This window comes from Carassius carassius, chromosome 8, assembly GCF_963082965.1.
Source record: "Carassius carassius chromosome 8, fCarCar2.1, whole genome shotgun sequence".
In the NCBI taxonomy this organism is placed as follows: Eukaryota; Metazoa; Chordata; class Actinopteri; order Cypriniformes; family Cyprinidae; genus Carassius; species Carassius carassius.
The window spans coordinates 29,911,389-29,936,793 of NC_081762.1; the positions used below are offsets into that span (position 1 = coordinate 29,911,389).

The 25,405-nt window shown below is 35.6% G+C and overlaps 2 protein-coding genes across 4 annotated transcripts; both read right to left on the bottom strand.

The window, feature by feature from the left end:
* Positions 1-278: 278 nt before the first annotated feature.
* LOC132144808 (histone H3-like centromeric protein A) lies at positions 279-8,330 on the bottom strand. Of its 3 annotated transcripts, none has more exons than XM_059555378.1 (5): positions 8,187-8,330; positions 7,776-7,919; positions 5,853-5,968; positions 5,659-5,733; positions 279-586 (listed from the first exon to the last, which is right to left on the bottom strand). In XM_059555378.1, the coding sequence occupies exons 2-5, from the start codon at positions 7,891-7,893 to the stop codon at positions 458-460; spliced, it is 438 nt and encodes a 145-aa protein (XP_059411361.1). In that variant the 5' UTR covers positions 7,894-7,919; positions 8,187-8,330; the 3' UTR covers positions 279-457. The 3 variants fall into 3 exon arrangements, with proteins under 3 accessions (XP_059411361.1, XP_059411359.1, XP_059411360.1); XM_059555376.1 differs by lacking the exon at positions 8,187-8,330 and adding an exon at positions 8,020-8,180; XM_059555377.1 differs by lacking the exon at positions 8,187-8,330 and adding an exon at positions 8,014-8,180.
* Positions 8,331-9,495: 1,165 nt separating this feature from the next.
* LOC132144809 (proteasome subunit beta type-7-like) lies at positions 9,496-25,064 on the bottom strand. The gene is made up of 8 exons (XM_059555379.1): positions 24,855-25,064; positions 24,642-24,735; positions 24,286-24,383; positions 24,056-24,196; positions 23,387-23,502; positions 23,204-23,262; positions 10,599-10,750; positions 9,496-9,868 (listed from the first exon to the last, which is right to left on the bottom strand). Exons 1-8 carry the CDS (start codon positions 24,911-24,913, stop codon positions 9,757-9,759), a joined length of 831 nt encoding a protein of 276 aa, XP_059411362.1. The 5' UTR covers positions 24,914-25,064; the 3' UTR covers positions 9,496-9,756.
* Between the last annotated feature and the right edge of the window lie 341 nt (positions 25,065-25,405).

Here is a 25,405-nt window from a genome sequence, read left to right on the forward strand (position 1 = left end):
TATATTAAATGCAGTCAAAATAATGAAATATCATTCAATATGAAGTGTCTGTATAATGTGTGTTTTTAAAATAATTATTATTAATTTGCAGGCCTTTGTTCATTTTATGGAGAGCTTAAACAGGCCATTTAGGGACACAACTCATCCTTTTAATTACACAAATAACTTGATAAAATGTCTACAAATTGATCCAAACTGATCTAAGATCAGAGACGATCAATGATTCGCCGCTTCAGGGTGAGCTCAATAAACTCGCAGGATTCACGGATTCAAAGAGGTCACCCCCCGAAGGCAAATATTGAATTTTTAAAACGCATTTTGATACACTGATTCAAAACAAATGGTTTCACAAAGGTTTCGAAGCTTCATCAAGCAGTGTTTCAAAAGCGGACATCACTACTGTATAGATCTTTAAAAAAGAAGAAGAAACAAACAGAAAAAGAGAGAATATACAACTTCACATGTTTTCAACACCTCTGATTCGCCGGGCAAGTTGTATGTCTCTTGGAAACAATGTCACCCTCTTGGCATGAATGGCACAAAGGTTGGCATCAGAAAACAGACGGACCATAAATGCTTCTGCAGCCTGAAAGCACATGAAAGAGCCAAGTTATGTACTCTAAATGATGACATATATATATATATATATATATATATATATATATATATATATATATATATATATATATATATATATATATATATATATATATATATATATATATATATATATATATATATATATATATATACAGTACAGACCAAAAGTTTGGACACACCTTCTCATTCAAAGAGTTTTCTTTATTTTCATGACTATGAAAATTGTAGAGTCACACTGAAGGCATCAGAACTATGAATTAACACATGTGGAATTATATACATAACAAAAAAGTGTGAAACAACTGAAAAATATGTCATATTGTAGGTTCTTCAAAGTAGCCACCTTTTGCTTTGATTACTGCTTTGCACACTCTTGGCATTCTCTTGATAAGTGTGATTTCTTGCCTTATAAATGGGGTTGGGACCATCAGTTGTGTTGTGCAGAAGTCAGGTGGATACACAGCTGATAGTCCTACTGAATAGACTGTTAGAATTTGTATTATGGCAAGAAAAAAGCAGCTAAGTACAGGAAAACGAGTGGCCATCATTACTTTAAGAAATGAAGGCCAGTCAGTCCGAAAAATTGGGAAAACTTTGAAAGTGTCCCCAAGTGCACAAAAACCATCAAGCCCTACAAAGAAACTGGCTCACATGCACACCGCCCCAGCAAAGGAAGACCAAGAGTCACCTCTGCTGCGGAGGATAAGTTCATCCGAGTCACCAGCCTCAGAAATCGCAGGTTAACAGCAGCTCAGATTAGAGACCAGGTCAATGGCACACGGAGTTCTAACAGCAAACACATCTCTAGAACAACTGTTAAGAGGAGACTGTGTGAATCAGGCCTTCATGGTAGAATATCTGCTAGGAAACCACTGCAAAAGAAGGCAACAAGCAGAAGAGACTTGTTTGGGCTAAAGAACACAAGGAATGGACATTAGACCAGTGGAAATCTGCGACGCAGAAAAGGTGAACGGATGGACTCTACATGCCTGGTTCCCACCGTGAAGCATGGAGGAGGAGGTGTGATGGTGTGGGGGTGCTTTGCTGTTGACACTGTTGGGGATTTATTCAAAATTGAAGGCATACTGAACCAGCATGGCTACCACAGCATCTTGCAGCGGCTTGTTATTCCATCCGGTTTGCTTTTAGTTGGACCATCATTTATTTTTCAACAGGACAATGACCCCAAACACACCTCCAGGCTGTGTAAGGGCTATTTGACCAAGAAGGAGAGTGATGGGGTGCTGCGCCAGATGACCTGGCCTCCACAGTCACCGGACCTGAACCCAATCGAGATGGTTTAGGGGTGAGCTGGACTGCAGAGTGAAGGCAAAAGGGCCAACAAGTGCTAAGCATCTCTGGGAACTCCTTCAAGACTGTTGGAAGACAATTTCAGGTGACTACCTCTTGAAGCTCATCAAGAGAATGCCAAGAGTGTGCAAAGCAGTAATCAAAGCAAAAGGTGGCTACTTTGAAGAACCTAGAATATGACATATTTTCAGTTGTTTCACACTTTTTTGTTATGTATATAATTCCACATGTGTTAAGTCATAGTTTTGATGCCTTCAGTGTGAATCTACAATTTTCATAGTCATGAAAATAAAGAAAACTCTTTGAATGAGAAGGTGTGTCCAAACTTTTGGTCTGTACTGTATATATACTGCAATACAAAACTATGACAATGTGAATTGTGGATGCAAGAAGTTAATCGTTAGAGTTAATCAGTGTGATTTAGTTTGTTTATCAATTTAAAGCAGTCTGCCTAGACGCATTACATTGCCACCTGGCATTAACATGCTATGAATGCATTTTCAGATTTGTTATGACACTCCCTCTATCATCACACACACAAAAACAAGAAATTGCGTACCTGCAGTTAACAAGCATAACCGTTTTGTTTTGCATGCAACTTAAATTACCAAAGTGAATCTTGATTTTCTGCAAAAAGCAATAAATTCATAAATGGTTCTTAGCTTTTGTCTGTAAAACAGTGTAACATTCATTAGACTTTCTTAAATAATGACACTCTAATTCTGCATTTTAATATCTTTATTTGAATGTGGCAATTAAGGTTTTTATTTTTAAACCTTCATTTGTATATGGCATCATCCTCTACAATATTTCTATTAATAAATCTCTAACAAGAGACTATCAGCCAATCACTGTGAGCATAGCTAGTAAGCACGCTGACATCATCCATATCAACAAGGTATGAGTTTACACTGAGCTTAAGTCTTCTCTCTATTCTTTAGTAAAAGTTTGTCCCAGGAGATTTTTTTAAGAGAAAATTCTTAGCTAAAAACCTTTAGGAGAACTCTTAGTGGTAAGATAAAATGTTTTGTGAATATGGGCCAAGATCTGTACTTACTGCCACTCTAATATGTGAACGTTCTGGGTAGTGCTGGGTATTATGTTACATGTTTTTTCCAAGCAGCAGACCAATCAGAACAGATTTTTGGAAGGTGGGTTTTAAAGAAATCAAAACTAAAACATTCAGACAGAAACAGCATACAGTGCACAAAAAGTTAAGCACGAACTGCACATTAAAATTAAATTTTTAATGAAAAATTTTTTCAATTTGTTAAGAGAAAATTCTTATTTATTTATTTATTTATTGTTTTTAGAAAAACATTTTACATTTTTTTTTTTCATGAATTTCACTGTTTTACTTAAGACCGGTTCTTTTCTGCTGTCATTTTATTGCCAGCAGTTGAGTTCAGGCTGAATACTTTTTTTGTTGTTAAAGCGGTGTTGCTGTTGTAAAGTTATACAGCTACAGTTTATGTTGCTGGGTGTTAAAGTAAAGTCACCATTATTTATATGCAACTGAACAACATTAATTAGGAAAACAGTGTGTCAATAATTCAAAATGACAGCATTCAGTGATGTCATCATCTCAGGTCAGTTTAAATAGTATCTGCAATCATTTGCAATCAAGTCAACAATATTGCTGTAAATGAAGTGGGTTTGATCCCCCCCCCCCCTCTTTTTCTTATCAGTCTGTATTAATTTTACTGTCCGCTCAGTTCAAATGTGGATGAAAGGCTTCATGTAGATGTGTGAACACACTGGCAGAGCTGTGTGAGATCACTACCATGTTGCTTTTGTGCTGGTCGGTAGGGATGTTAAAAAAGTCTCTCAATCCGCTCATTTCATTTCTATAGGTTTTTAACTTTCTTAAAACTCTTTAGTCCAAAGATGCTAGTTTATTCAGTATGTGTGATGTATTGTAAGTTGCTTCAGGTGCATGAGGTTTTGCAAGTATTAAAATCATAATAAAACATGCGATGACATAAAAAAGGACAATCATCTTTGGTACTTAAAAGCAAGTACTTCTGTACTTATACTTCAAATCTGGAGTAATATTTGACCAGCACTATCTGTAACTATAGTCAAGTAATAAGAGTTCCGTACTTAATCAACCTCTTGACTTCTCAGAGGCGCAATCCACTTTGCCTCAGCACCAGGCATTAGACAAACTAGCACGTTAACAATAGAGATGACGAGGAGCTTCAGTAAAACAACAGTGTACTGCGGTCAAATGAGATGTTGTCAGGTCTTATGTCAGGTCAAAAACTGTGGTTCGTGCTGTAGCTTGTATCATTAAATATTAAAACACAAAGGAAGCGGAGCATGTGTATCAGATCCCTGTCACGTTCACCCGGTGTGGATCGGGTGACACGCGTGCATTAATTTTTCAAATTGTGTACACGTCAATGAATTGCACTGGGCCTTGTTCGTCAGTAGTTGTGTGTGTGTGTGGGACGTGAAATGCTGAAAACTGCGAAAATGAAGTCTCAAAATCCAAATGAACCGAACAAGATCGACTTGAACTAGATGTCAATTAATGCACGCGTGTCACCCGATCCACATATGCATGGATTCCTTTTTGCATGAGCAATTTATGATATATTAATGCAGAACAGAACATTTTTATTCGCAAACATGTCTGTATAAGTACAAATGCTGCACAATCATTTAATCCCTTATCAAATTGAAAGGCATTTGTTTGTGGTTCGTAAAATACATGTATAAATTGATGTATTACATTGATATTTTTGCGTGCATCTATTAATCATTTTGAGTCCAATTTCATCCCATACCAAATAACATAATCCAGCTGCTGTGATGTCAAAGAACAAAAGAAAAAAAAGAAAATCAGTAACTTTAGTAGCTTTAAGGAATCATCTATATCTAATTTAGAATTTCGTGTTTGATAACTATTCATTTCTGTATATTTCCTACTTGCTGCTTGCACAGGTTAATATGACATTTATTACAATGGGTTTATATGAAGACTGTTTTAAGTTAGAACTTAGAGTGCGCATTAACGGTGACTGACAGTTTTGTTATTCCCTCACTCTCTAAATACTGAAAACTCACAATTTGAATAAAACTTTTATTAATCAACCTTCATAAAAAATATTGATACCATAGCAACGAATAGGATGAAAAGCATAAAAAATACAGTGGTCTTGTTAATTAATCAATTTGTCTGTATTTACACTGCAGTTTTAAAGTTACATTTTAAAATGACTTATTATTAGCTATTACAATAATGAGTTAAATGGGGCATTTGCTGTGGTACTGCAATTGGTACAGAACAAATTATGTAAAGCTATGTTACCAGTACACCAGATTTCTTATGTGTGTCCCTCTAGTGGACAACTTTACTATTACAGCCTTCACCTTTTATTACAATAATGGGAATTATTACAATGTTTTCTTTTTGTGTTTTACCTTTGCCTTAATGGCCTAAAAATATGCTTCCTTTTATTAAAAAAGCTTTATTTTTTTTCCAATATAATATAATATATATTTAAATATTTAATAATAATGATAATATATAATAATTTGATTCAAGAACTGCATATTTTTTTTACATTCACCTTCATACATTATAAAAATACCAAAGACGTACATTTTTATAGTTAATTTGAAAGTTAAAAGTTCTCAACTGTGTATACGGTGTAGTGATTTATATACGTTAAGCAGTGGAACTCTTCATTTTATAATACAATGTGAATGTAAATTAAATCCTTTTTAATCGTCACCTACCTCCTGTAAAGCCATTAGAGCATATCCCTGCCACATCATCTGTTCTCGACTAAATGTCTGACACACCTCTCGAACCTGTCAGGAGGAAGACATAATGTTTACATCAATAAAACAGCTTGCTCATGTTTCAAAACATTAAGTGTCAAAAGGCTTGTCTGAAGTGGTTATTGAAGGATGCACTGAAGCAGTAGTACCAGCCGTGAAAACGGGGCCTTGCGCAGCAACAGACCAGTAGACTTCTGATATCTACGTATCTCCATCAGAGCTCGAGTGCCAGGGCGAAACCTGTGTTTCTTGCGTGGGGACGCTTCTAGTATGAAAGCACATAAATGGTAGACTTTTATCAAATGCTTTAGCATACAGTTCACTTTGTAACTGTTCAGTTTACCAATAGAGTAGGAGTATTGCAGAAACAGTAGGGTAAATATAACCATCCCATTAGACATTTTCAACAGAGATCTGAATCTGTGAGTTATTATGAAAACAGATGCTAAAAAGATTTAAGGTAGAGTGGGGAAATCATCCCCCATTGTTTTTCCCAAAATAACCACAAGAAAATCAATATAATTTTAGTTGTAATTATGGACTATGTTGACAAGAGTGATGCAGAAGTATTGGCTTATATAAGCTTACACTGGTGATATAAGCCTGTTGTTTTTAAGAACACGGCAGTTATATATGATATGAGAATAGCAAGGCCTGTAGATAGGGAGTATGCATTATTTAACAAAAATATAATTATGTTTTCAGAATGATATTTTTTTTTCTCCAAACCTAGTCTGTTTGGTAAACGCCAACAGGGGAGATTAATTAATTACTATATTTACCCTGTTCTGAACATCAAATCCTTTGTTTTTCCATTAGATGTATTCTAAGGCTGATGATAAATGGGGCAACTTTTAAAACAATGCTGCCATCAACTGGCAATCAGGGCCTTGTTTCATAAGGTTTATTCTCAGTACCCATTCTCAATGGAGCAAGCAACATTGCTAAAAAAAAAAGTTGACCCGTGTATAATCAGCCTGATTGAATAAAAATGTTTGGACTTTCTACTTTAAAAATAATAATAATAAAATAATTACAAATATCCGAAATTAGCATCAGGTAGTTAGATAGGTAGCCAGTTAGCAACAGCAACCAAAATTTTGTAATTGAGAATTATAGATTAATAATCTTCTTAATCATAAACTAAAACTGCCTGTACTCTGATTTGCTATACATGCTACAAATGTATTAGAATTGCTTTGTAAGAATGGGTACAAATATATTTTTGGTTAAAAATCTAATAACATGAAATCTCTGAACATTTTTCATACTTGGTTTAGTGGCTAAAACTAGTTGCTTTTACACAACATTATTTTGGTGTGACATACTTGAATTTATCAAATGTTATGTGAATCCTAAATTTAAGTTTACTTATAGAAATTACATTTTTGGTTTTCATGAATGTGAAAAAAGGTGATACCTATTTAATAAATCTTATTTTTCTGTTAGCTAATTATCATATTCATAAATGTGACCCAGAACCACACAAAAAAACAGTCTTAATTCACTGGGGTATATTTATAGCAATAGCCAACAAAACATTGTATGGGTCAAAATTATTGCTTTTTTGTTTTATGCCAAAAATCATTAGGATATTAAGTAAAGATCTTCATGTTTCCTAAAGATATTTTGTAAATTTCCTACTGTAAGTATATCAAAACTTAATTTTTAGATTAGTAATATGCATTGCTAAGAACTTCCTTTTGACCAATTTAAAGTGATTTTCTCTTCTTCTTTTTCTTAGCACCCTCAGATTCCAGATTTTCAAATAGTTTTATCTTGGCAGTGCATCAATAAAACGCTTATTTATTCAGCTTTCAGACTTTTTTTTTTTTTTCTTTTTACAAAAACTGACCTTTATGACTGATTTTGTGGCAAACCTCTTTTTTGAGATTCAAACTTGAATGTAAATGGATTTTGAATCTAATGACTAAAAGTCCCTGGACTATTGTTGCATTGTTATGATTTAACAGTAATGACAATTGTTATTGTTTTTTCAAGTATTCAATAAAAACACATTAAGTGCACGATGCACACAGCTAACAGGAGGAGGCCGAAGTGAGCGGGTTTACCGGAGGGTCCGCTGGTGCGCCGGGCTCTGGAGGGCGGCGGGGTTGGCCGCGGCTCTGGTGGAGATCTGCGCCTGGGGGTCGACGGCTTTCGCCTGTGAGCCGATTTATTATGCCGCATGGCCACACAATATCAGATCAACAGCGCTAGACAGCAACACACCGAAAACGACTGTTAGTCGCTTGTGAACAGATACTGATTACCGTTAACGTTACATGAAGTTACTCTCCTATAACTTACACTCACGTTAAATATCGGAAAACGTATTATCCAACTCACATAACGGTACAATTAAAACTGAATACAAAACGACTGCGACGTCAGACACTTTCTCTCTCTATTCCGGGTCCTATTTTTCGCGAGGTCTACAAATTTCAGACAATCAAAACTCACAAAACCAGCGCATTATTTACCGATACAGTAGTTTTGAAGTCTTCGATAACGCACGAATTCAAACAGTACTGCACGCTGCGAAAACAGATCCCTGGCCAATGAGGGAGCCCATAGCGCATGACGTCACGAAGAGACGCTGCTACGGCTACTTCTTCTTCTTCTAAGCGTTTTCTGCGGTTGGCAAACCAACTAATAGGTGCTTTACCACCTGCTGGACTGAAGTGTGGAACAAAAGTCTGGCTTAGAAAAAATCACTATTCTCTATTACAATGTATTACAATTTTCATATGCATGACATTCTATTTTTATATGTGTTACTGATTGGTTACAATTTGTATACATAAACCATTTGTGTGTTTACCTATTAACTGCAGCATCTTATTGAGCCCTGTCCTATTCTGAGACATGTAATGAATGTTTCCTCCTCCAATTTTTACCAATTTCTTTTCCTACACATTCATTCATTTTAATATTTCAAAAATATCTTCCTTTGTCGTTAATATCGCAGTTTTCCTGTCATGGATTTTGTGTATACCTTTATTATAGACAGGGAATTGAGGAAGGTCATACAGCATAACATTAGGAAAGTGAGGAGAAAAACAAAAACACCCAGACTATGGGTAGTTTCCCTTTCCAACCCTTACTTCCATTATCCTATCAAATAAAAAGTTGAATACCCAATTATACATCCTAGGCAAGGCAAGGCAAGGCAATTTATTTCTACAGCACGATTAAAAACAACAAGTGCACCAATGTGCTGTACAGATTATAAAAACATAAATAAGCAAATAACACACACACACACACACACACACACACACACACACACACACACACACACACAAACATTTCACAAATAACATTTCACTGCACAATATCTGCTCTGCTATCAATCTCTGGAAAACACAGGTTGCTGAGAATCCTTACCTCAGATACTTCATTATAAAGTGTGCAATGTTAGAATGTGTCTTTACTGATGTTATGCTTCCCACTGGTAACATTTGTAACCAAAACTAAATCTCATATGCTTTCACTAACTTAAATTTAATAGATATAATAACATATTCACTTACAGTAGCTGGAGAAAATTATATTGAATGGTTTACGTGTTGCTTTAATTTGGAATTAACATAATGGGACATTTCCCATCATGTTGAAATATGTGCCTATAAAAAAAACTGTAAAACCTTTTATTGGTTAATATTCATCAATGTGAACTAGTAGTATAATTTACCCTTCGCATACAACAAATTAATATTAAGCTCAGTTAGTTTAGAGAAACGTACATTTTATTACATGAACAAATACACAGATGTCTTTTATCTTTCATATAAATATCTTTTAATAGGTTAATGACAGGTGTAAGGAAAATTCTCATTCAGTATCCGTCAGGTCTCTTCAATATTTTACAATGTTTGCAAAACAGTTTTGAGCAGCTCAAATGCAAAAACCGGAATACAGGGGAAGGGTACAAAACATTTTAACCCCCAAAGAAAATACACTCTATCCTTGATCTCAAATTTTTTAACAAAACACATACAGTATCCCTCATATTTTCCAATGAGTGAATCAAAGAATGTACTCCATGTCTCATTCTGTGTCCATCACTTGGACAGATTCATCCACAACATCCAGTGTTAATGGAGTCACTGTTTTTGTGAGCACAGCAGTAGTGCCTGGCTTGTATCTGTATGTACCCTCCCTGGTTCATTGGAAGAAAGAGAGATTATTTAGTTAAGATATTTTATTAAAACATATCTATAGCTGTAAACTCAGAAAGTTATGAAATGCACATTTTCTCTTTGGAATTTATACAAAAATGCTACAGAATAGTGCAAAGTACAAAAAACAGAGTGCTGCAGGAATTATGTGTTTTTGTAGACCGAACCCTGGCAACAAATTAGCGTCTTAGCACTTCTGGTTCCATTATCCCAAAGCCAGTGGGTTTTCTAAATGTGTTTTTGGTTTGTGGTCAACATAAGTTTTTATATTTTCAAATTGTATTCTGACACCAAATATATGAATAATACCCCTTTGTTATTTTTTAAAAGCTTTTACTTTTATTGAAAAAGATGGTTGTTAACAAGTGGTTAAATGGGCTTAGAGGTTGTCATGCACATTAAATATTACGCTGAACAGGAAAACTTTCTAGCCTCACTGTGTTCATCACCACGCTCTTGCAAACAATTACAAGTCAAAATGTTTAAAAACAGGGTTTGTTTTCAACAGAGTGAACATTCAATCAGCATTTGTCTGCGTTTTGTTGGCCCTCTTGTTTGTTGGTGTTTGTCGGTGTGGCGTGAATTAGCTTTCAGAAAGAGTTTGTGGTTTATTTGTTGCCAATTCAACCATGCTTTCTGGAATGCACCCCCACCCCAACCTCAGAACAATGTGTATATGGGAAAATTCTGATGGAAGTCTATATATCTCACCTCATTCCTTTCTGAACTGGCTGGTCATATCCTCTCAGATAGTCTACAGTTTTGTCTGTGATCACACACAGGTCTACATTGCTGCCTGAACCCAGATCACAGAAGATGCCTGCGGTGATGGCATCTCTCACCAGTTGCTTTGCTTCCTCCAGCTTTTCATTACCAAGGGTTTGTGTAGAAGTGTGTGTGGAAAGAACAAATACAGAACATGAGTTTTAGAAGTGGGATTAAAAAAAGCATATTCAGTGCAAAAATTGGTTCATATAATAATTGTTTTGTTTTAATTGATTTATTGATTGATTGATTGAATATTTATTCATTTACTTATTTATTTCTGCAGACTATAATAGAAAATTGAAATAATATACATATGTATACATATTTTGCCCCATATATAAGGGCTCTTGAATAATATATATATATATATATATATATATATATATATATGTTTATCATAAATATACTGTAAATCAGTAGTTTTATATTGTACTGTTCTATTATTCACAATTATTCAGTGGACTGTAGTTAATAAAAAAAATATTATTTTACGTATGTCGTTTTACTAAATACTATTAATATATTATTACATATTATGTTATTATATATTATTATATATTTTGACTTTTATATTCTTCAGATTCAAGTTTCAATTTCAAGATTTCAGTTCAGACATAAGCCCTATTCAGACGGTACTAGTTTTCTAAACTACATTTGAGTTTCAATTCTTACCACCTGACGTCTTTTTGCGATTTTCATGTACCAATTCGGACGGGACTAATCTCCGAGTTTTTTTTTTTTTTTTTTAGTAGGCTAATCCCATGTTTAATTTTCATAAAGGTACATCTGTAGCTAATTAAAACATTATGTAACTGAGTGCATAATGAATGTGAGTAATCTTACCTGATGTTGATATTACATTAGCCAGTATTAACGTGATCTGACTTTTGATTTTATTATTATTATTATTATTATTATTATTATTATTATCATTATTATTATTATTTCATTGCCGGGAAGCAGATATATCAAACATGCGCGCAGTAACAGCATCTACAGTAATTAACGTTGACCAAAACACACAAGGAAACGCGTTGTGGAATAAAATATCGCCGGTGTTCTGAAATATTCGGTGTCTGAGATTTTCGGTGACGCTGGGCGGAGCACACATGAATTTCCTGATTCGCGTTAAAGCGGCTCATTAGCGCGTTTTCCAAGTACTCCTCGCTGCAGACTGTAGCGCGGTGACGTCACGTATGTACGTGACGTGTGTTTACCGCGCATGCGCAGTAGCGTATATGTATTTACCGTAAATACGATTGTGCGCCGTACTGACTGTCATTAATGCGCATATCCAGGTTCATTCACTTCCGGATGTTCGTAAGGTATGGTGGATATGAGATATTACTTTTGTTTTCTTAAAAATTGCGTTTAAAATTGCTTTTAATTGTAATAATGCTTTGGTCATAATCATAGAGAGTGCCATTGCAAATGTGTGCCATTTCAAACAATTATGAAATGTTTTATGATATAGTATTCGAATGCTGGTCTTTTAAAGTCTTATTTTGCCTAAAATGAACCATTAAATATGTATTAAAATAGAGCAGAAATACTTTATTAATGTAAGTAATGCCATTGATGGTTGCATGCATTGCAAAAAAAAAAAATCATATTTGTAATCTTTTTCATTAACATTATCAAAGATACTGTAACGCATGTATTGTTCATTATTATTTCATGTTAATTAATACATTAACTAGTGTTTACCAATGACACCTTATTGTAAAGTGTTACCTCTTAAATTGACCTTCATATATCTTAATATGACTTTTTTAATAAAAACAAAATTTATTAATTTAGTTGATGTTAATGCTGGTAAATTAAATCTCTTAGGTAGTTTACAGACAAAGCAAATAACACTTTTTCTAACCCCATGCTATAATATATTTAAAATACATTTAAAATATTTTCCTTGTATGGCTCTTCTGCCTTTCTTCAAAATGATTCTATATTGCTTTAGTATTGTTTGTTATTTTATGTAAATTAGGTGTCGTGAACTGGAGTGCATTGTCTGAACAATACAACCTGAGCTCCGGGAGTCATGTTCTCTGACCCAGTGTGTACGGTGCAGTGAGATATTTAAAGACTGTCCACCTGGCTGTGTGAGGAATCGCAGGAGGAGAGTCCTGTGTGGGTTTGATCCATTCAAAGAATATGAGGGCTACTGCTTGACTTATTGTTTTATCAGTGATGGAGGTGAATTTCAGATATATTTTTTTCTTGTGTCATGTCTATAGTCTTAATCTAAATTTGTATATACAATTATATTTTCTGTTTTGTTCTTTGAAATAAATAAAAAATATCTCTGTCATCAGTTTTTTTTTTTTTTGGAGGCACCTTGCATAAAATGGGATGCAGACACTGAAAATATACTGTATGTAGTCAACTGAACTTAAAACTACTTTAATGGCTTAAATGTTTCACATGCAGAATTGCCAAAGCAAAAGAAAAATGTCAAAATTTCTAGTTAAAAAATAGATAAACAAGAACCATAGCAAAGGAAAGATTATAATAAGAAAGGCAGCAGCTTTACACTTAGAGCAAATGGCTATAGATTCTATTTACACTATGTTAAAATAGCAGGATTTTCTGCTATTTATATTACTTATTTCAAATAGTGGCAATTATTTGCACCTCAGTATTGTAGTACATTATAAAACAGTATGCAATAATGACTGAGTGTAAATTATAATTTTAATTCAAATTATTAAATGGATGCCAGCATATTAGGACAATAAAGCCCTACCTCAAAACTGTTTGATTATTTCCTTCGTTTTTATTTAAAATAAATGCTTTTCTGATGTGATTTGAAATTTGAAAAAGTAGGGGAAAAAAGGCAGATTCGGACCGGATCGATTGCATCATATTGTGAACAACACACGTTTTACCATCTGCACTATTGGAGCCGACGACTGTATTTTAACTGTTGTAATTTTGACTAGCTCAATAAGAAATACAAGGTGCCATTGAAGTGTAATATTACAATATACACAGTGAAGTAAAGTGCAACAGAATGTAAATAAATTGTAAGTAAGATACTACACAGATATTACAGAATAAACTTTAATTCCGTATAATTTTACCTCAAATGAAACATGGTTAAACACGGTTGTTTTCCCCGTCTTTTTTACACGTTAATGTTCTTTAATACTTTAACATTTTATTCGAGTTTTCTTTTAAGTATGCGCATCGTTTTAATGCACGCACGACGCGAAAACATCATCATGCAATGCAAATTACAAGCGCATGCACGGTAAACACATACGTGAAAACACATACATGACGTACGTATGTGACGTCACCGCGCTACAGTCTGCAGCGAAGGGTGTCTCGCGTTTTCACCGGATCACAAAAACTGTACAACAAGGTAGGTTAATTACGGTTCAGCTTCGAATGAAGATAAACAAACGTGGAATATAATTGATCGTTTGTGCACAAAATGTAATTAATTGTTAGCTATTTTAAATGTTTACCTAACGATTACAGCCACTGATTTGCCAGAGGTAGCCTTTCGTTAGAATACGCTACAAGTAAATGGGCCAGCAGCTATTAAATATTTTCTCATATTCCTCTGTTTTGCTATTGATAAGTATGTCGTTTAAAGTTGTGTAGCATATATGGTGGCACAAACTTGCTCACTGTATTGTAAAACTGTAAGGTGAGAAATAAAGAACGATATAAAGACTTTTATGCAGTAACAACTATTTAACTTTTTTTTCTCCTTAAAAAAGGTGTCAAATGGAAGTGAATGACAGTTCATGTGGAGAAGCTGTTTGTTTGTAATTAATATATCTGTTACAAATCAGCAGAATTTGATACTTGCACTTCTGCCTGTTATTTTTTCCTAGTTTGCAGAAGCTCTTCTAATGGGGGAGACTTACATTTTTTGAAGCTATATATTAGGCCACTATTGCACACATATATGAAGACATGGGTAAACGTTCTCAGAATTAACTTTTGGTCTTTTATTTGATGCAGGGGATGGTGGATGTTGACCAACAGAGTGTGTATTTTATCAGTGTAATAGTTAAACAAATCATATGCAAAATAAACAAACTTGTATAGCCTACTATTTGATTCAAATGTTTTATTATTTAACCAGTTTTAAAGTTTTAGCACATTTTGTTCCTGAAATCCACACTTTTGAATCAAGATAATCAAAGGTAATCAAACCAAGCACAACCTAATAAAACATGTTTCATGGATAAAGGGTTTTGTAAAAAAGATAATGTTGGTGGATATTCTACTTATATTAAAAACGTGGGTCATTCTTGAATGGCTTATTCTGCAGTGGGTATAAACAATCCGGTCCCATTGATTTGAAGCACGTTTCTTCTCCGAACATTTAGACTGATTTCCTTGAGTTTGCTCATGTTAATTAAATTTCTGTTTGCCATTTGTTGTTCATATAGTAATTTACTTTAATAATGTATTTAATAATTTCCTTACAACAGAAATCCTATAACATGTGCTTGCTTGTGTTGATCAGTAGGCCTATCCCTAAACACATATACAAGTAGAACCTTTTGTAGTTTTCACCTGTTTGTTTGTTTTTTCAAAACATTTTATATTTATACAGGTGTGTAGTAAATGTCATTTATGTAATGCCTTTACCACATCGGTTAATAAAACTTTTAACACAGAATCAGTTGAAGTCTTGCAAGAGCTATCTACTTTTATCTTTGAAATGAAAATATAAAAATTACTGTATGTTTTGATTTAGCCATTTGTTATTAAACTACAAAACATTTTAATTGTTATAAGTTTGTAGAAAATAAGCAACACATTGTTAAAGTACTGCAAGGTTGTGGATTTCAAAACTTGACCAATACACATTTGAGTCAAAATGATTTTCAAGTGCACCACCATGCAGTATATGATTAATTACAAAAATAAAGTGTATAAATACATTTTTAATTATTTTTTTTAAATATATAGTGCATTTTATCTACTCAATTTTTGGGCAAATAAATAAATAAATACAGAGATAAAGAATGTTTATATTAAAGTTCATGTGTGTATTAAAAAAAACATTCAGCTTTCGCTTTGTTATTAAAAACTGTTTTTGAATGATTGATTAAACGATTAGGAATGCCACAGAATAATCATCATACATGGCACAACAGATACATTTTGGAAAAGTTATTAAACGACACATTTTAAGTCACATTTTATGTCAAATAAGAATATTATAAAACTGCTTAATTGTTATAGGCTCATTTGGAGCATAGCCTAGCTCAGGTAATTCATTATGACAGTCAATAACCATGACACAATCTATAAATTATTTTACATATTAAAAATAGTAATAAAAACAACAATAAACTAAGTATAATGTCATTCTACACTAAAACATACCTTTTTGAAAATCGTTTATGTTTCAGTGACAACGTACTAATATTTTCAGAAACGCTTTAACGCGAAAGAGGTAATTCATGAATATTCATCTATGCTCCTCCCAGCGTCACCTAAAATCTCAGACACCGAATATTTCAGAACACCGGCAATCACAGACATTCGCATTCGGACGGGATTAGTTTTCTCAAAGGATCACAGAGTTTGCTGAAAAACAGTAGGTAATTTGCTCTGGAATCACAGAGGTGGCAGATTTGGATGGGATTAAAATCACCAAGTACATCTGTGAAACACCGGTTTCTCTAACAACCCCCTGTAAAACTAGTCCCATCCGAATAGGGCTATAGTTTAATATATATACTGTAAAACCCGACAAGTCTCGTAATGCAAACTGTTTTAAAACTAACAGTTATGAGTATTCTGAACTTGACTCAGTTGAGTTCAGAAAAAGAAGATATACATTGCAGTTAAGTAATTAAGTGAATAATTAAGTGCTGATTGAGCATTAGTGATGGACAGCTGCTAACAAACAGAATCACTGAAGAAAAGAGAAACACAAGAACTACAACTGACTTCAGCCACAGCTTTAGATGAAAATACATTACATTATAAAATACATTAAATCTATCAAGATCCAATTAAATAACCCCACAAACAGCATCAACAGCTCCACTTATTAATAACCAGACTGACTTTATTTCTGTCAGATATCTACAGAAGATCTTATTGAGAATTTACTAAGGTTTAAATGTTGATTTATTGTTTTATTTGAAGTAACCATGTTGGAGATATTTATATGCAAGGCCACTAAAAATAGAAAGTGAATACAGTGTCAGAAAGTTGTTTGCATTATTATAGAAAGTGATCATAGTATTTTCTGTTACAGTACATTCTGTCACACAGTGTCAGGTTACTGAAAACGGACTCTCATGTGAGGTGGCAAATTTACAGTTCAAATGCTTTTTTAACAGTATGACTGAGGGGACCAGTGGCTGAGGGGAAGATTTCAGAGAATAACAAATAGTATGGGCAAGGTTTTCCGATAACGATTGATAATATAATATAATATAATATTGTCATGTCATAATATTGAGATGCTGGCCGCTCAGATGTCCGAGCTCTCCTGCCAGGTCCACAATATGTGCCTCCAGCCTTCCGCTTCGCATGTTCCTCCCGTCGGAGCAGCGGATTATTAATCCTCTGGTCTATTCGGGTAAGCGAACACAATGTCGCTTCTATGCGAATGAGACGAGCAAAGGTCGCCTACGTTCTCTCCCTTCTCACCGGCCGGGGTCGAGAATGGGGAACGGCTAGGGAGGTGGAGACGGACTGCATCTCCAGCTTTGCGCTTTTCAAGGAGGAGATGATCCAGGTCTTCGACCGATCAGCCTACGGTGAAGAGGCTTCTCGACTGCTTTCCGCTCTCCAGCAGGGGAGGTGCTCCGTGCCTGATTTTTCTATTGAGTTCCGGACCCTCGCTACCACCTGCGGCTGGAATCAACCTGCATTGGTCGCTCGTTTTTTGGAGGGTCTCAATCTTGAAGTGAGGGACGAAGTCCTCATCCGCGAGATTCCCACTCAGCTTGACAATCTCATCAACCTAGCTATTCAAGGTTGAGAGAAGATTCAACCTAAGGTGCAGAGCTCGCCGCAATGAGGGCGCTCTCTTTTCTATGCCCCTTGTCAACTCCGTTCCATCAACCGCAGGCCCAGATTCCGAACCCATGCAGGTTGGAGGTCTAAGGAGCGCGAGAGAAGGATTTAGAATCGCCTCTGCATGTATTGTGTGGGCGCCAATCACTTTGTCTCATCGTGCTCCGTTAAAGCCAGCGCTCATCAATAGGCGGATGGTTACTGGCGAGCGCCATCACCAAGGTCATCCCTTCAAGCTTCAAGCTCAACTGGGTGACAGTGAGGCAGCGTAGTCGTGGGTCAAAACACCGCTCTTCTGTTCCGATCAAAACATTTAACAGTTTCTCCCCACTCAGTGATGCACCCACTGAGAAACCTGATGAAAGTGCTCTAGTTATTGGTGATTCTATTGTATGGAACGTGAATATAGAGACACCAGCCACCATAGTCAAATGTTTACCGGGAGCCGGAGCACCTGACATCTTGGCAAATTTAAAAGTGCTGGCTAATGCTAAACGTAAATACAGTAAGATTGTTATTCATGCCGGTGCTAATGATGTTCGACTTCGCCAGTCGGAGATCACTAAAAATAACATTAAAGAGGTTATGTGAACTTGCAAGTCAAGTCAAGTCACCTTTATTTATATAGCGCTTTAAACAAAATACATTGCGTCAAAGCAACTGAACAACATTCATTAGGAAAACAGTGTGTCAATGCAAAATGATAGTTAAAGGCAGTTCATCATTGAATTCAATGATGTCATCTCTGTTCAGTTAAGTGAAGTGACATTCAGCCAAGTATGGTGACCCATACTCAGAATTTGTGCTCTGCATTTAACCCATCCGAAATGCACACACACAGAGCAGTGAACACACACACACACTGTGAGCACACACCCAGAGCAGTGGGCAGCCATTAATGCTGCGGCACCCGGGGAGCAGTTGGGGGTTCGATGCCTTGCTCAAGGGCACCTAAGTCGTGGTATTGAAGGTGGAGAGAGAACTGTACATGCACTCCCCCCACCCACAATTCCTGCCGGCCCGGGACTTGAACTCACAACCTTTCGATTGGGAGTCTGACTCTCTAACCATTAGGCCACGACTTCCCCCTAAAAAGTCTGTCTTAAATAGTGTCTGTGCATTTATTTGCAATCAAGTCAACAATATCGCTGTAGATGAAGTGACCCCAACCAAGCAAGCCAGCGGCGACACGCACGCAGACAAGCACAATGTCAGACACTGTAATATGCTCTGGTCCCCTCCCTGCTTACCGTGGTGACGAGATGCATAGCAGATTGTCATCACTCAATGGCTGGATGTCTAAGTGGTGCCCACAGAATAACATAGGTTTCATAGACAATTGGACGAGCTTTTGGGGCAGACCTGACCTGTTGAAAAGAGATGGTCTTCATCCCTCCTGGGGTGACGCCACTCTTCTCTCTAGAAATATGGCAAATAGTCTTAGTGTTTATACTTGACTAAATGGGGCCCAGGTCAGGAAGCAGACAGACTGGCTAAATCGACCATCTGCTAGCTGCCTCACGTCACAGAGGGCAGCTAATTCTCAGCACATATAGACTCTTTCACCTAGATATCACAATATAGAGACTGTGTCTGTTCCCCAAACAACAAAATACAAAAAACGTCCAAACCAAGTTAAGATTAACAATTTAATTGAGGTTCAACAAATAAAAAACAGATGTAATACATATAAACAAATGATAAAGCTTGGCATATTGAATATAAGATCCCTTTCTACGAAAACACTTTTTGTAAATAATATGATCACTGATCATAATATAGATGTGCTCTGTTTGACAGAAACCTGGCTAAAACCTGATGATTACATTATTTTAAATGAGTCCACCCCCCAAGATTACTGTTATAAACATGAGCCACGTCTAAAAGGCAAAGGGGGAGGTGTTGCTTCAAATTATAACAACGTTTTCAGGATTTCTCAGAGGGCAAGCTTCAAGTATAACTCGTTTGAAGTAATGGTGCTTCATATAACATTATCCAGAGAAACAAATGTTAATGATAAATCCCCTGTTATGTTTGTACTGGCTACTGTATACAGGCCACCAGGGCACCATACAGACTTTATTAAAGAGTTTGGTGATTTTACATCTGAGTTAGTTCTGGCTGCAGATAAAGTTTTAATAGTTGGTGATTTTAATATCCATGTTGATAATGAAAAAGATGCATTGGGATCAGCATTTATAGACATTCTGAACTCTATTGGGGTTAGACAACACGTTTCAGGACCTACTCATTGTCGAAATCATACTCTAGATTTAATACTTTCACATGGAATTGATGTTGATAGTGTTGAAATTATGCAGCCAAGTGATGATATCTCAGATCATTATTTAGTTTTGTGCAAACTTCATATAGCCAAAATTGTAAATTCTACTTCTTGTTACAAGTATGGAAGAACCATCACTTCTACCACAAAAGACTGCTTTTTAAGTTATCTTCCTGATGTATCCAAATTCCTTAGCATATCCAAAACCTCAGAAGAACTTGATGATGTAACAGAAACTATGGACTCTCTCTTTTCTAGCACTTTAAATACAGTTGCTCCTTTACGCTTAAGGAAGGTTAAGGAAAACAGTTTGACACCATGGTATAATGAGCATACTCGCACCCTAAAGAGAGCAGCCCGAAAAATGGCTGAATTAACGAAAAATAAAGCCTCAACAAGTGTTGACATTTCCCAACACCACAGCAGTAATACCTTTATGAACTACTTTACTTCTAAAATCGATACTATTAGAGATAAAATTGCAACCATTCAGCCATCAGCTACAGTATCGCATCAGACAGTGCACTATAGACCCCCCGAGGAACAGTTTCACTCATTCTCTACTATAGGAGAGGAAGAATTGTACAAACTTGTTAAATCATCTAAACCAACAACATGTATGTTAGACCCTATACCATCTAAGCTCCTAAAAGAGGTGCTTCCAGAAGTCATAGATCCTCTTCTGACTTTTATTAATTCCTCATTGTCATTAGGATATGTCCCCAAAACCTTCAAACTGGCTGTTATTAACCCTCTCATCAAAATACCACAACTTGACCCCAAAGAACTATTTAATTATAGACCAATCTCGAATCTCCCTTTTCTTTCCAAGATACTAGAAAAGGTGGTATCTTCACAATTATATTCCTTCTTAGAGAAAAATTGTATATGTGAGGATTTCCAGTCAGGATTTAGACCATATCATAGTACTGAGACTGCTCTCCTTAGAGTTACAAATGATCTGCTCTTATAATCTGATCGTGGGTGTATCTCTCTATTAGTTTTATTGGTTCTTAGTGCTGCGTTTGACACAATTGACCACAACATTCTTTTGCATAGACTTGAACACTTTGTTGGCATTAATGGAAATGCATTAGCATGGTTTAAATCGTATTTATATGACCGCCATCAGTTTGTAGCAGTGAATGAAGATCATATCGATCACAAGTGCAGAATGGAGTACCTCAAGGCTCAGTACTAGGGCCGCTACTCTTCACGCCTTATACGTTACCCTTGGGAGATATCATCAGGAAATATGGTGTTAGCTTTCATTGTTATGCTGATGATACTCAGCTCTATATTTCTTCGCGGCCCGGTGAAACACACCAATTTGAAAAACCAATGGAATGCATAGTCGATATAAAAAACTGGATGACGAGTAATTTCTTACTGCTAAATTCTGAAAAAACAGAGTTGTTACTTATAGGACCTAAAAACTCTGCTTGTAATAACCTAGAACACTGTCTAAGACTTGATGGTTGCTTTGTCAATTCTTCGTCATCAGTTAGGAACCTAGGTGTGCTATTTGATCGCAATCTTTCCTTAGAAAGCCACGTTTCTAGCATCTGTAAAACTGCATTTTTCCATCTCAAAAATATATCTAAATTACGGCCTATGCTCTCAATGTCAAATGCAGAAATGTTAATCCATGCATTTATGACCTGAGGTTAGATTATTGTAATGTTTTATTGGGTGGTTGTTCTGCACGCTTAGTAAGCAAACTACAGCTAGTCCAAAATGCAGCAGCAAGAGTTCTTACTAGAACCAGGAAGTATGACCCTATTAGCCCGGTCCTGTCAACACTGCACTGGCTCCCTATCAAACATCGTATAGATTTTAAAATATTGCTTATTACTTATAAAGCCCTGAATGGTTTAGCACCTCAGTGTTTGAATGAGCTCCTTTTACATTATAATCCTCTACGTCCGCTACGTTCTCAAAACTCTCAAAACGCGCCTAAACTCTGGAATAACCTACCTAACATTGTTCGGGAGGCAGACACACTCTTGCAGTTTAAATCTAGATTAAAGACCCATCTCTTTAACCTGGCTTACACAGTACATACTAATATGCTTTTAATATCCAAATCCGTTAAAGGATTTTTAGGATGCATTAATTAGGTAAACCGGAACCGGGAACACTTCCCATAACACCCAATGTACTTGCTACATCATTAGAAGTATGGCATCTACGCTAATATTAGTCTGTTTCTCTCTTATTCCGAGGTCACCGTAGCTACCAGATCCAGTCTGTATCAAGATCAGAGGGTCACTGCAGTCACCCGGATCCCGTACGTAATGGTGCATAAGCACCTAGAAAGGACATCAACAGCTCTGAATGTCAGCGGAGACCAGGACAACTAGATGAGCCCACAGACAGAACCACAGTTAAGACCTTGTCTCCTAGACAGCCACTGGGACAAGACCACAGGAAACAGATGATTCTTCTGCACAATCTAACTTTGCTGCAGCCTGGAATTAAACTGCTGGTTTCGTCTGGTCAGAGGAGAACTGGCCCCCCAACTGTGCCTGGTTTCTCCCAAGGTTTTTTCTCCATTCTGTCACCGATGGAGTTTTGGTTCCTTGCCACTGTCAACTCTAGCTTGCTTAGTTGGGGACACTTAAATTACTAGCATTTTCGTTGACTTGATTGCACAGATACTATTTAAACTGAACTGAGGTGGATAATGCCATAATTGAATTAAATGATGAACCTGCCTTTTTTTGCCTTATTGACACACTATTTTCATATTTAATGCTGTTCAGTTGCTTTGTTGCAATCTATATTTTAAAAAGCACTATATAAATAAAGGTGACTTGATTTGACTTGACTATATTTCCAGGGCAAAGATGGCTGCATGTCAGTAAGTCATTGACAGTGTTTTCTTTTTTTTTTTTTTTTTTTTTGAATAAAGCACTTGAATAAAGTTAAAGACGCTCTGTTCTTTACACAAAGGTGACTTTAATACTGCACACAGGCCATATACTTTATAGTGTTTATTATTTATTTTTCTTTCATTTTTTGACCTTAAATGGCTCCACAGTAATTTTTTGCAAACATTATTCAAAATCTCGTTTTTTTTGTCATATGCAGATAAATTTAAACATGTTTAGAAATCCATTTTAAAATCCATAGAATGTTTTATTTTAATGTGATATCAGTCCATATATCCCCTTGATTACAACTACAGTAACAGCACATATGCAATACCATGTGTAAAAATATTAATAAGAATGTCTATAAACAGTTGACTGACCTCCAAGTTTGACTTGTAACGATCCTCAAATACAGAAATGGCAGAAGCTGCTCCAGACCCTGAAATATATGTTTTTGCTAAATAAGGGCAGGTGGTGCAAACAGTGCTTTTTAATCTTTAAGATCAGCATTTTGCTAGATTGTGTTTGTTCAAAGAAAGGTAATGAAGAAAAAGCAACTGTACCCATAGTAAGGAAGGGCAGCTTATCATAGGAACCATGCGGATAGACGCTATAGAGCTGTGGGCCATTAACATCCACACCTCCCACAATTAGAGAAGAACCAATGTGCCCCTGATACCTACAACAATGGCAAACAATCAGTCCTAGTCCTAAGACTATTCTTAAGTAGTCCTTCAAGATAGCCAAATATGTGACCCTGGACCACAAAAACAGTCATGGGGTCATTTTTTTTAAACTGTGATTTGTATATTAACTGAATGTTAAATAAGTGTTATGTATAGGAAAATATTTGTAAGATACAACTTTGAATATCTGGAATCTGAGGGTGCAAAACAATCTAAATATTGAGAGTATCGTTGTCCAAATTAAGTTCTAAGCAATGCGTACTACTAATCAAAAATTAAGTTTTGATATATTTACTGTAAGAAATTTACAAAATATCTTCATGGAACACTATCTTTACTTAAGATCCGAATGATTTTTGGCATAAAAGAAAAAACAATCTTTTTGTCCCATACAATGTACTGTTGGCTATTGCAACAAATATACCCCAGCAACTAGTTTTGTGGTACAGTGTCACATATTATTAGTTACTAGAAATAATAATTTAAAGACAGAGTGATGTAGTCATTCAGTCAAATTAATTGAACTATATGGCAAACCTCCTTCACCTAAACAGCATCTGTTTCAGCTGTCGGGTCACCATGGTGACAAGAGGAGGCCGTCCTGTGCTGAGTGAGTGGAGTTCCACGTTTGATGACATCATCTGAGTAGTGACCTCAGCATCTGCCGCAACACCAGCACCGCAACAACTTTTGTGGAGAGAGGAATAAACAACAGGCAATGTAAAGAAAGGTTTAGACAGAAACTCCAGTGATGAGCAACCAAGGGACTGACTTACTAGATTTTGGGAGCTATGTAATGGATTTTCATGCAGTTTTTATCAGCTACAACCATGTCATCCGTGGCTCTGGTGTCTGCACCTAAAATCACTCCATCCTATAAAAGAATACACATTTTATTTTTTTATTTCTTTCAATTAAATATTACACACCATTTTATTAATTTACTAATTTAGTATTGCAGTGCTTATTTTAAATTAATCAATAAAACTTAAACTTTTCATTTTCTCCACCTCAGCAGATTATACCATAAAATTACAAATATAGAATAACTGAAGAATGACTGATTACGTGTATGTACTTAGGCTTAATTAAATATGTAATAGGTAATAAATGGTGCTTTGATAAAACAGACTTTGAATACTAGGCCAGCGATGGTGGTGCCAGTCTTCCTGGCGTTTGGCGCACTGTAACCTTTCTGTGATAAGTTTGCTTCAAGAACAGCATTTCTGTAAAATAATATAAACATCAAAAACATTACAAAATGTATAATAGTAGGTTACTTAGCAATCATTGTACATTTTATTTTATTTCTTGAACACGTTGTCATTAACTAACGATGTCTCACCTGCGTGTGTTCTCAAAAGAGAATCCTCCGGTCGTTGCCTTTGTCGATATGTTTAACATCTTTCACCTGCACTGTATGATATCTAAAGTTATAGCTCTAGCAATCAGTCTGGAGTAAAGCGCTATCTAAACACCGCTTTTGTTCGTTTACTCTCCTCGCTTTACACAAAGAGTCGGTGTGTCAGCGCTTTTAACGCCCAAAACTGCAGAAGATCCTTCTTTCACTTTCACTTCTGACACATGATCGCTTCTCGGTCATTCAGTCGAACGAATCGCTTACTGGATGGTTAAGAGTTGTTTGTAAGTGCCTGAAAATATGCCTAATTAATTAAATGGCTTTAAAAGTGTTAGTTATAGTTATATTAAGTAGAAATATATCCTTGATTTAATATATATAAGTATATGTATCTTAACATTAATACAGTGTACTTTCATGCACATTATTTTCTATTCTATATATAATTTTACAGTACAGTATACATCTTTTATTATATATTTTAATTCTTATATATTTTTGTTTACTTTTATTTCATACTTTCATAGCTATATTTA

What these genes read in the sequence shown, in the direction of transcription:
- LOC132144808 (XM_059555378.1), bottom strand. Translation starts at nt 7,893, where the DNA reads ATGCGGCATAATAAATCGGCTCACAGGCGAAAGCCGTCGACCCCCAGG. An exon ending in GCGCACCAGCGGACCCTCCG is followed by an intron (nt 5,969 to 7,775) that starts GTAAACCCGCTC and finishes CTTTCATACTAG; the next exon opens with AAGCGTCCCCACGCAAGAAA. An exon ending in CTCTAATGGCTTTACAGGAG is followed by an intron (nt 587 to 5,658) that starts GTAGGTGACGAT and finishes ATGTGCTTTCAG; the next exon opens with GCTGCAGAAGCATTTATGGT.
- LOC132144809 (XM_059555379.1), bottom strand. Translation starts at nt 24,913, where the DNA reads ATGTTAAACATATCGACAAAGGCAACGACCGGAGGATTCTCTTTTGAG. An exon ending in TCGCTGGCCTAGTATTCAAA is followed by an intron (nt 24,384 to 24,641) that starts GTCTGTTTTATC and finishes ATTCTTTTATAG; the next exon opens with GATGGAGTGATTTTAGGTGC. An exon ending in CCAGTTCAGAAAGGAATGAG is followed by an intron (nt 9,869 to 10,598) that starts GTGAGATATATA and finishes CCAATGAACCAG; the next exon opens with GGAGGGTACATACAGATACA.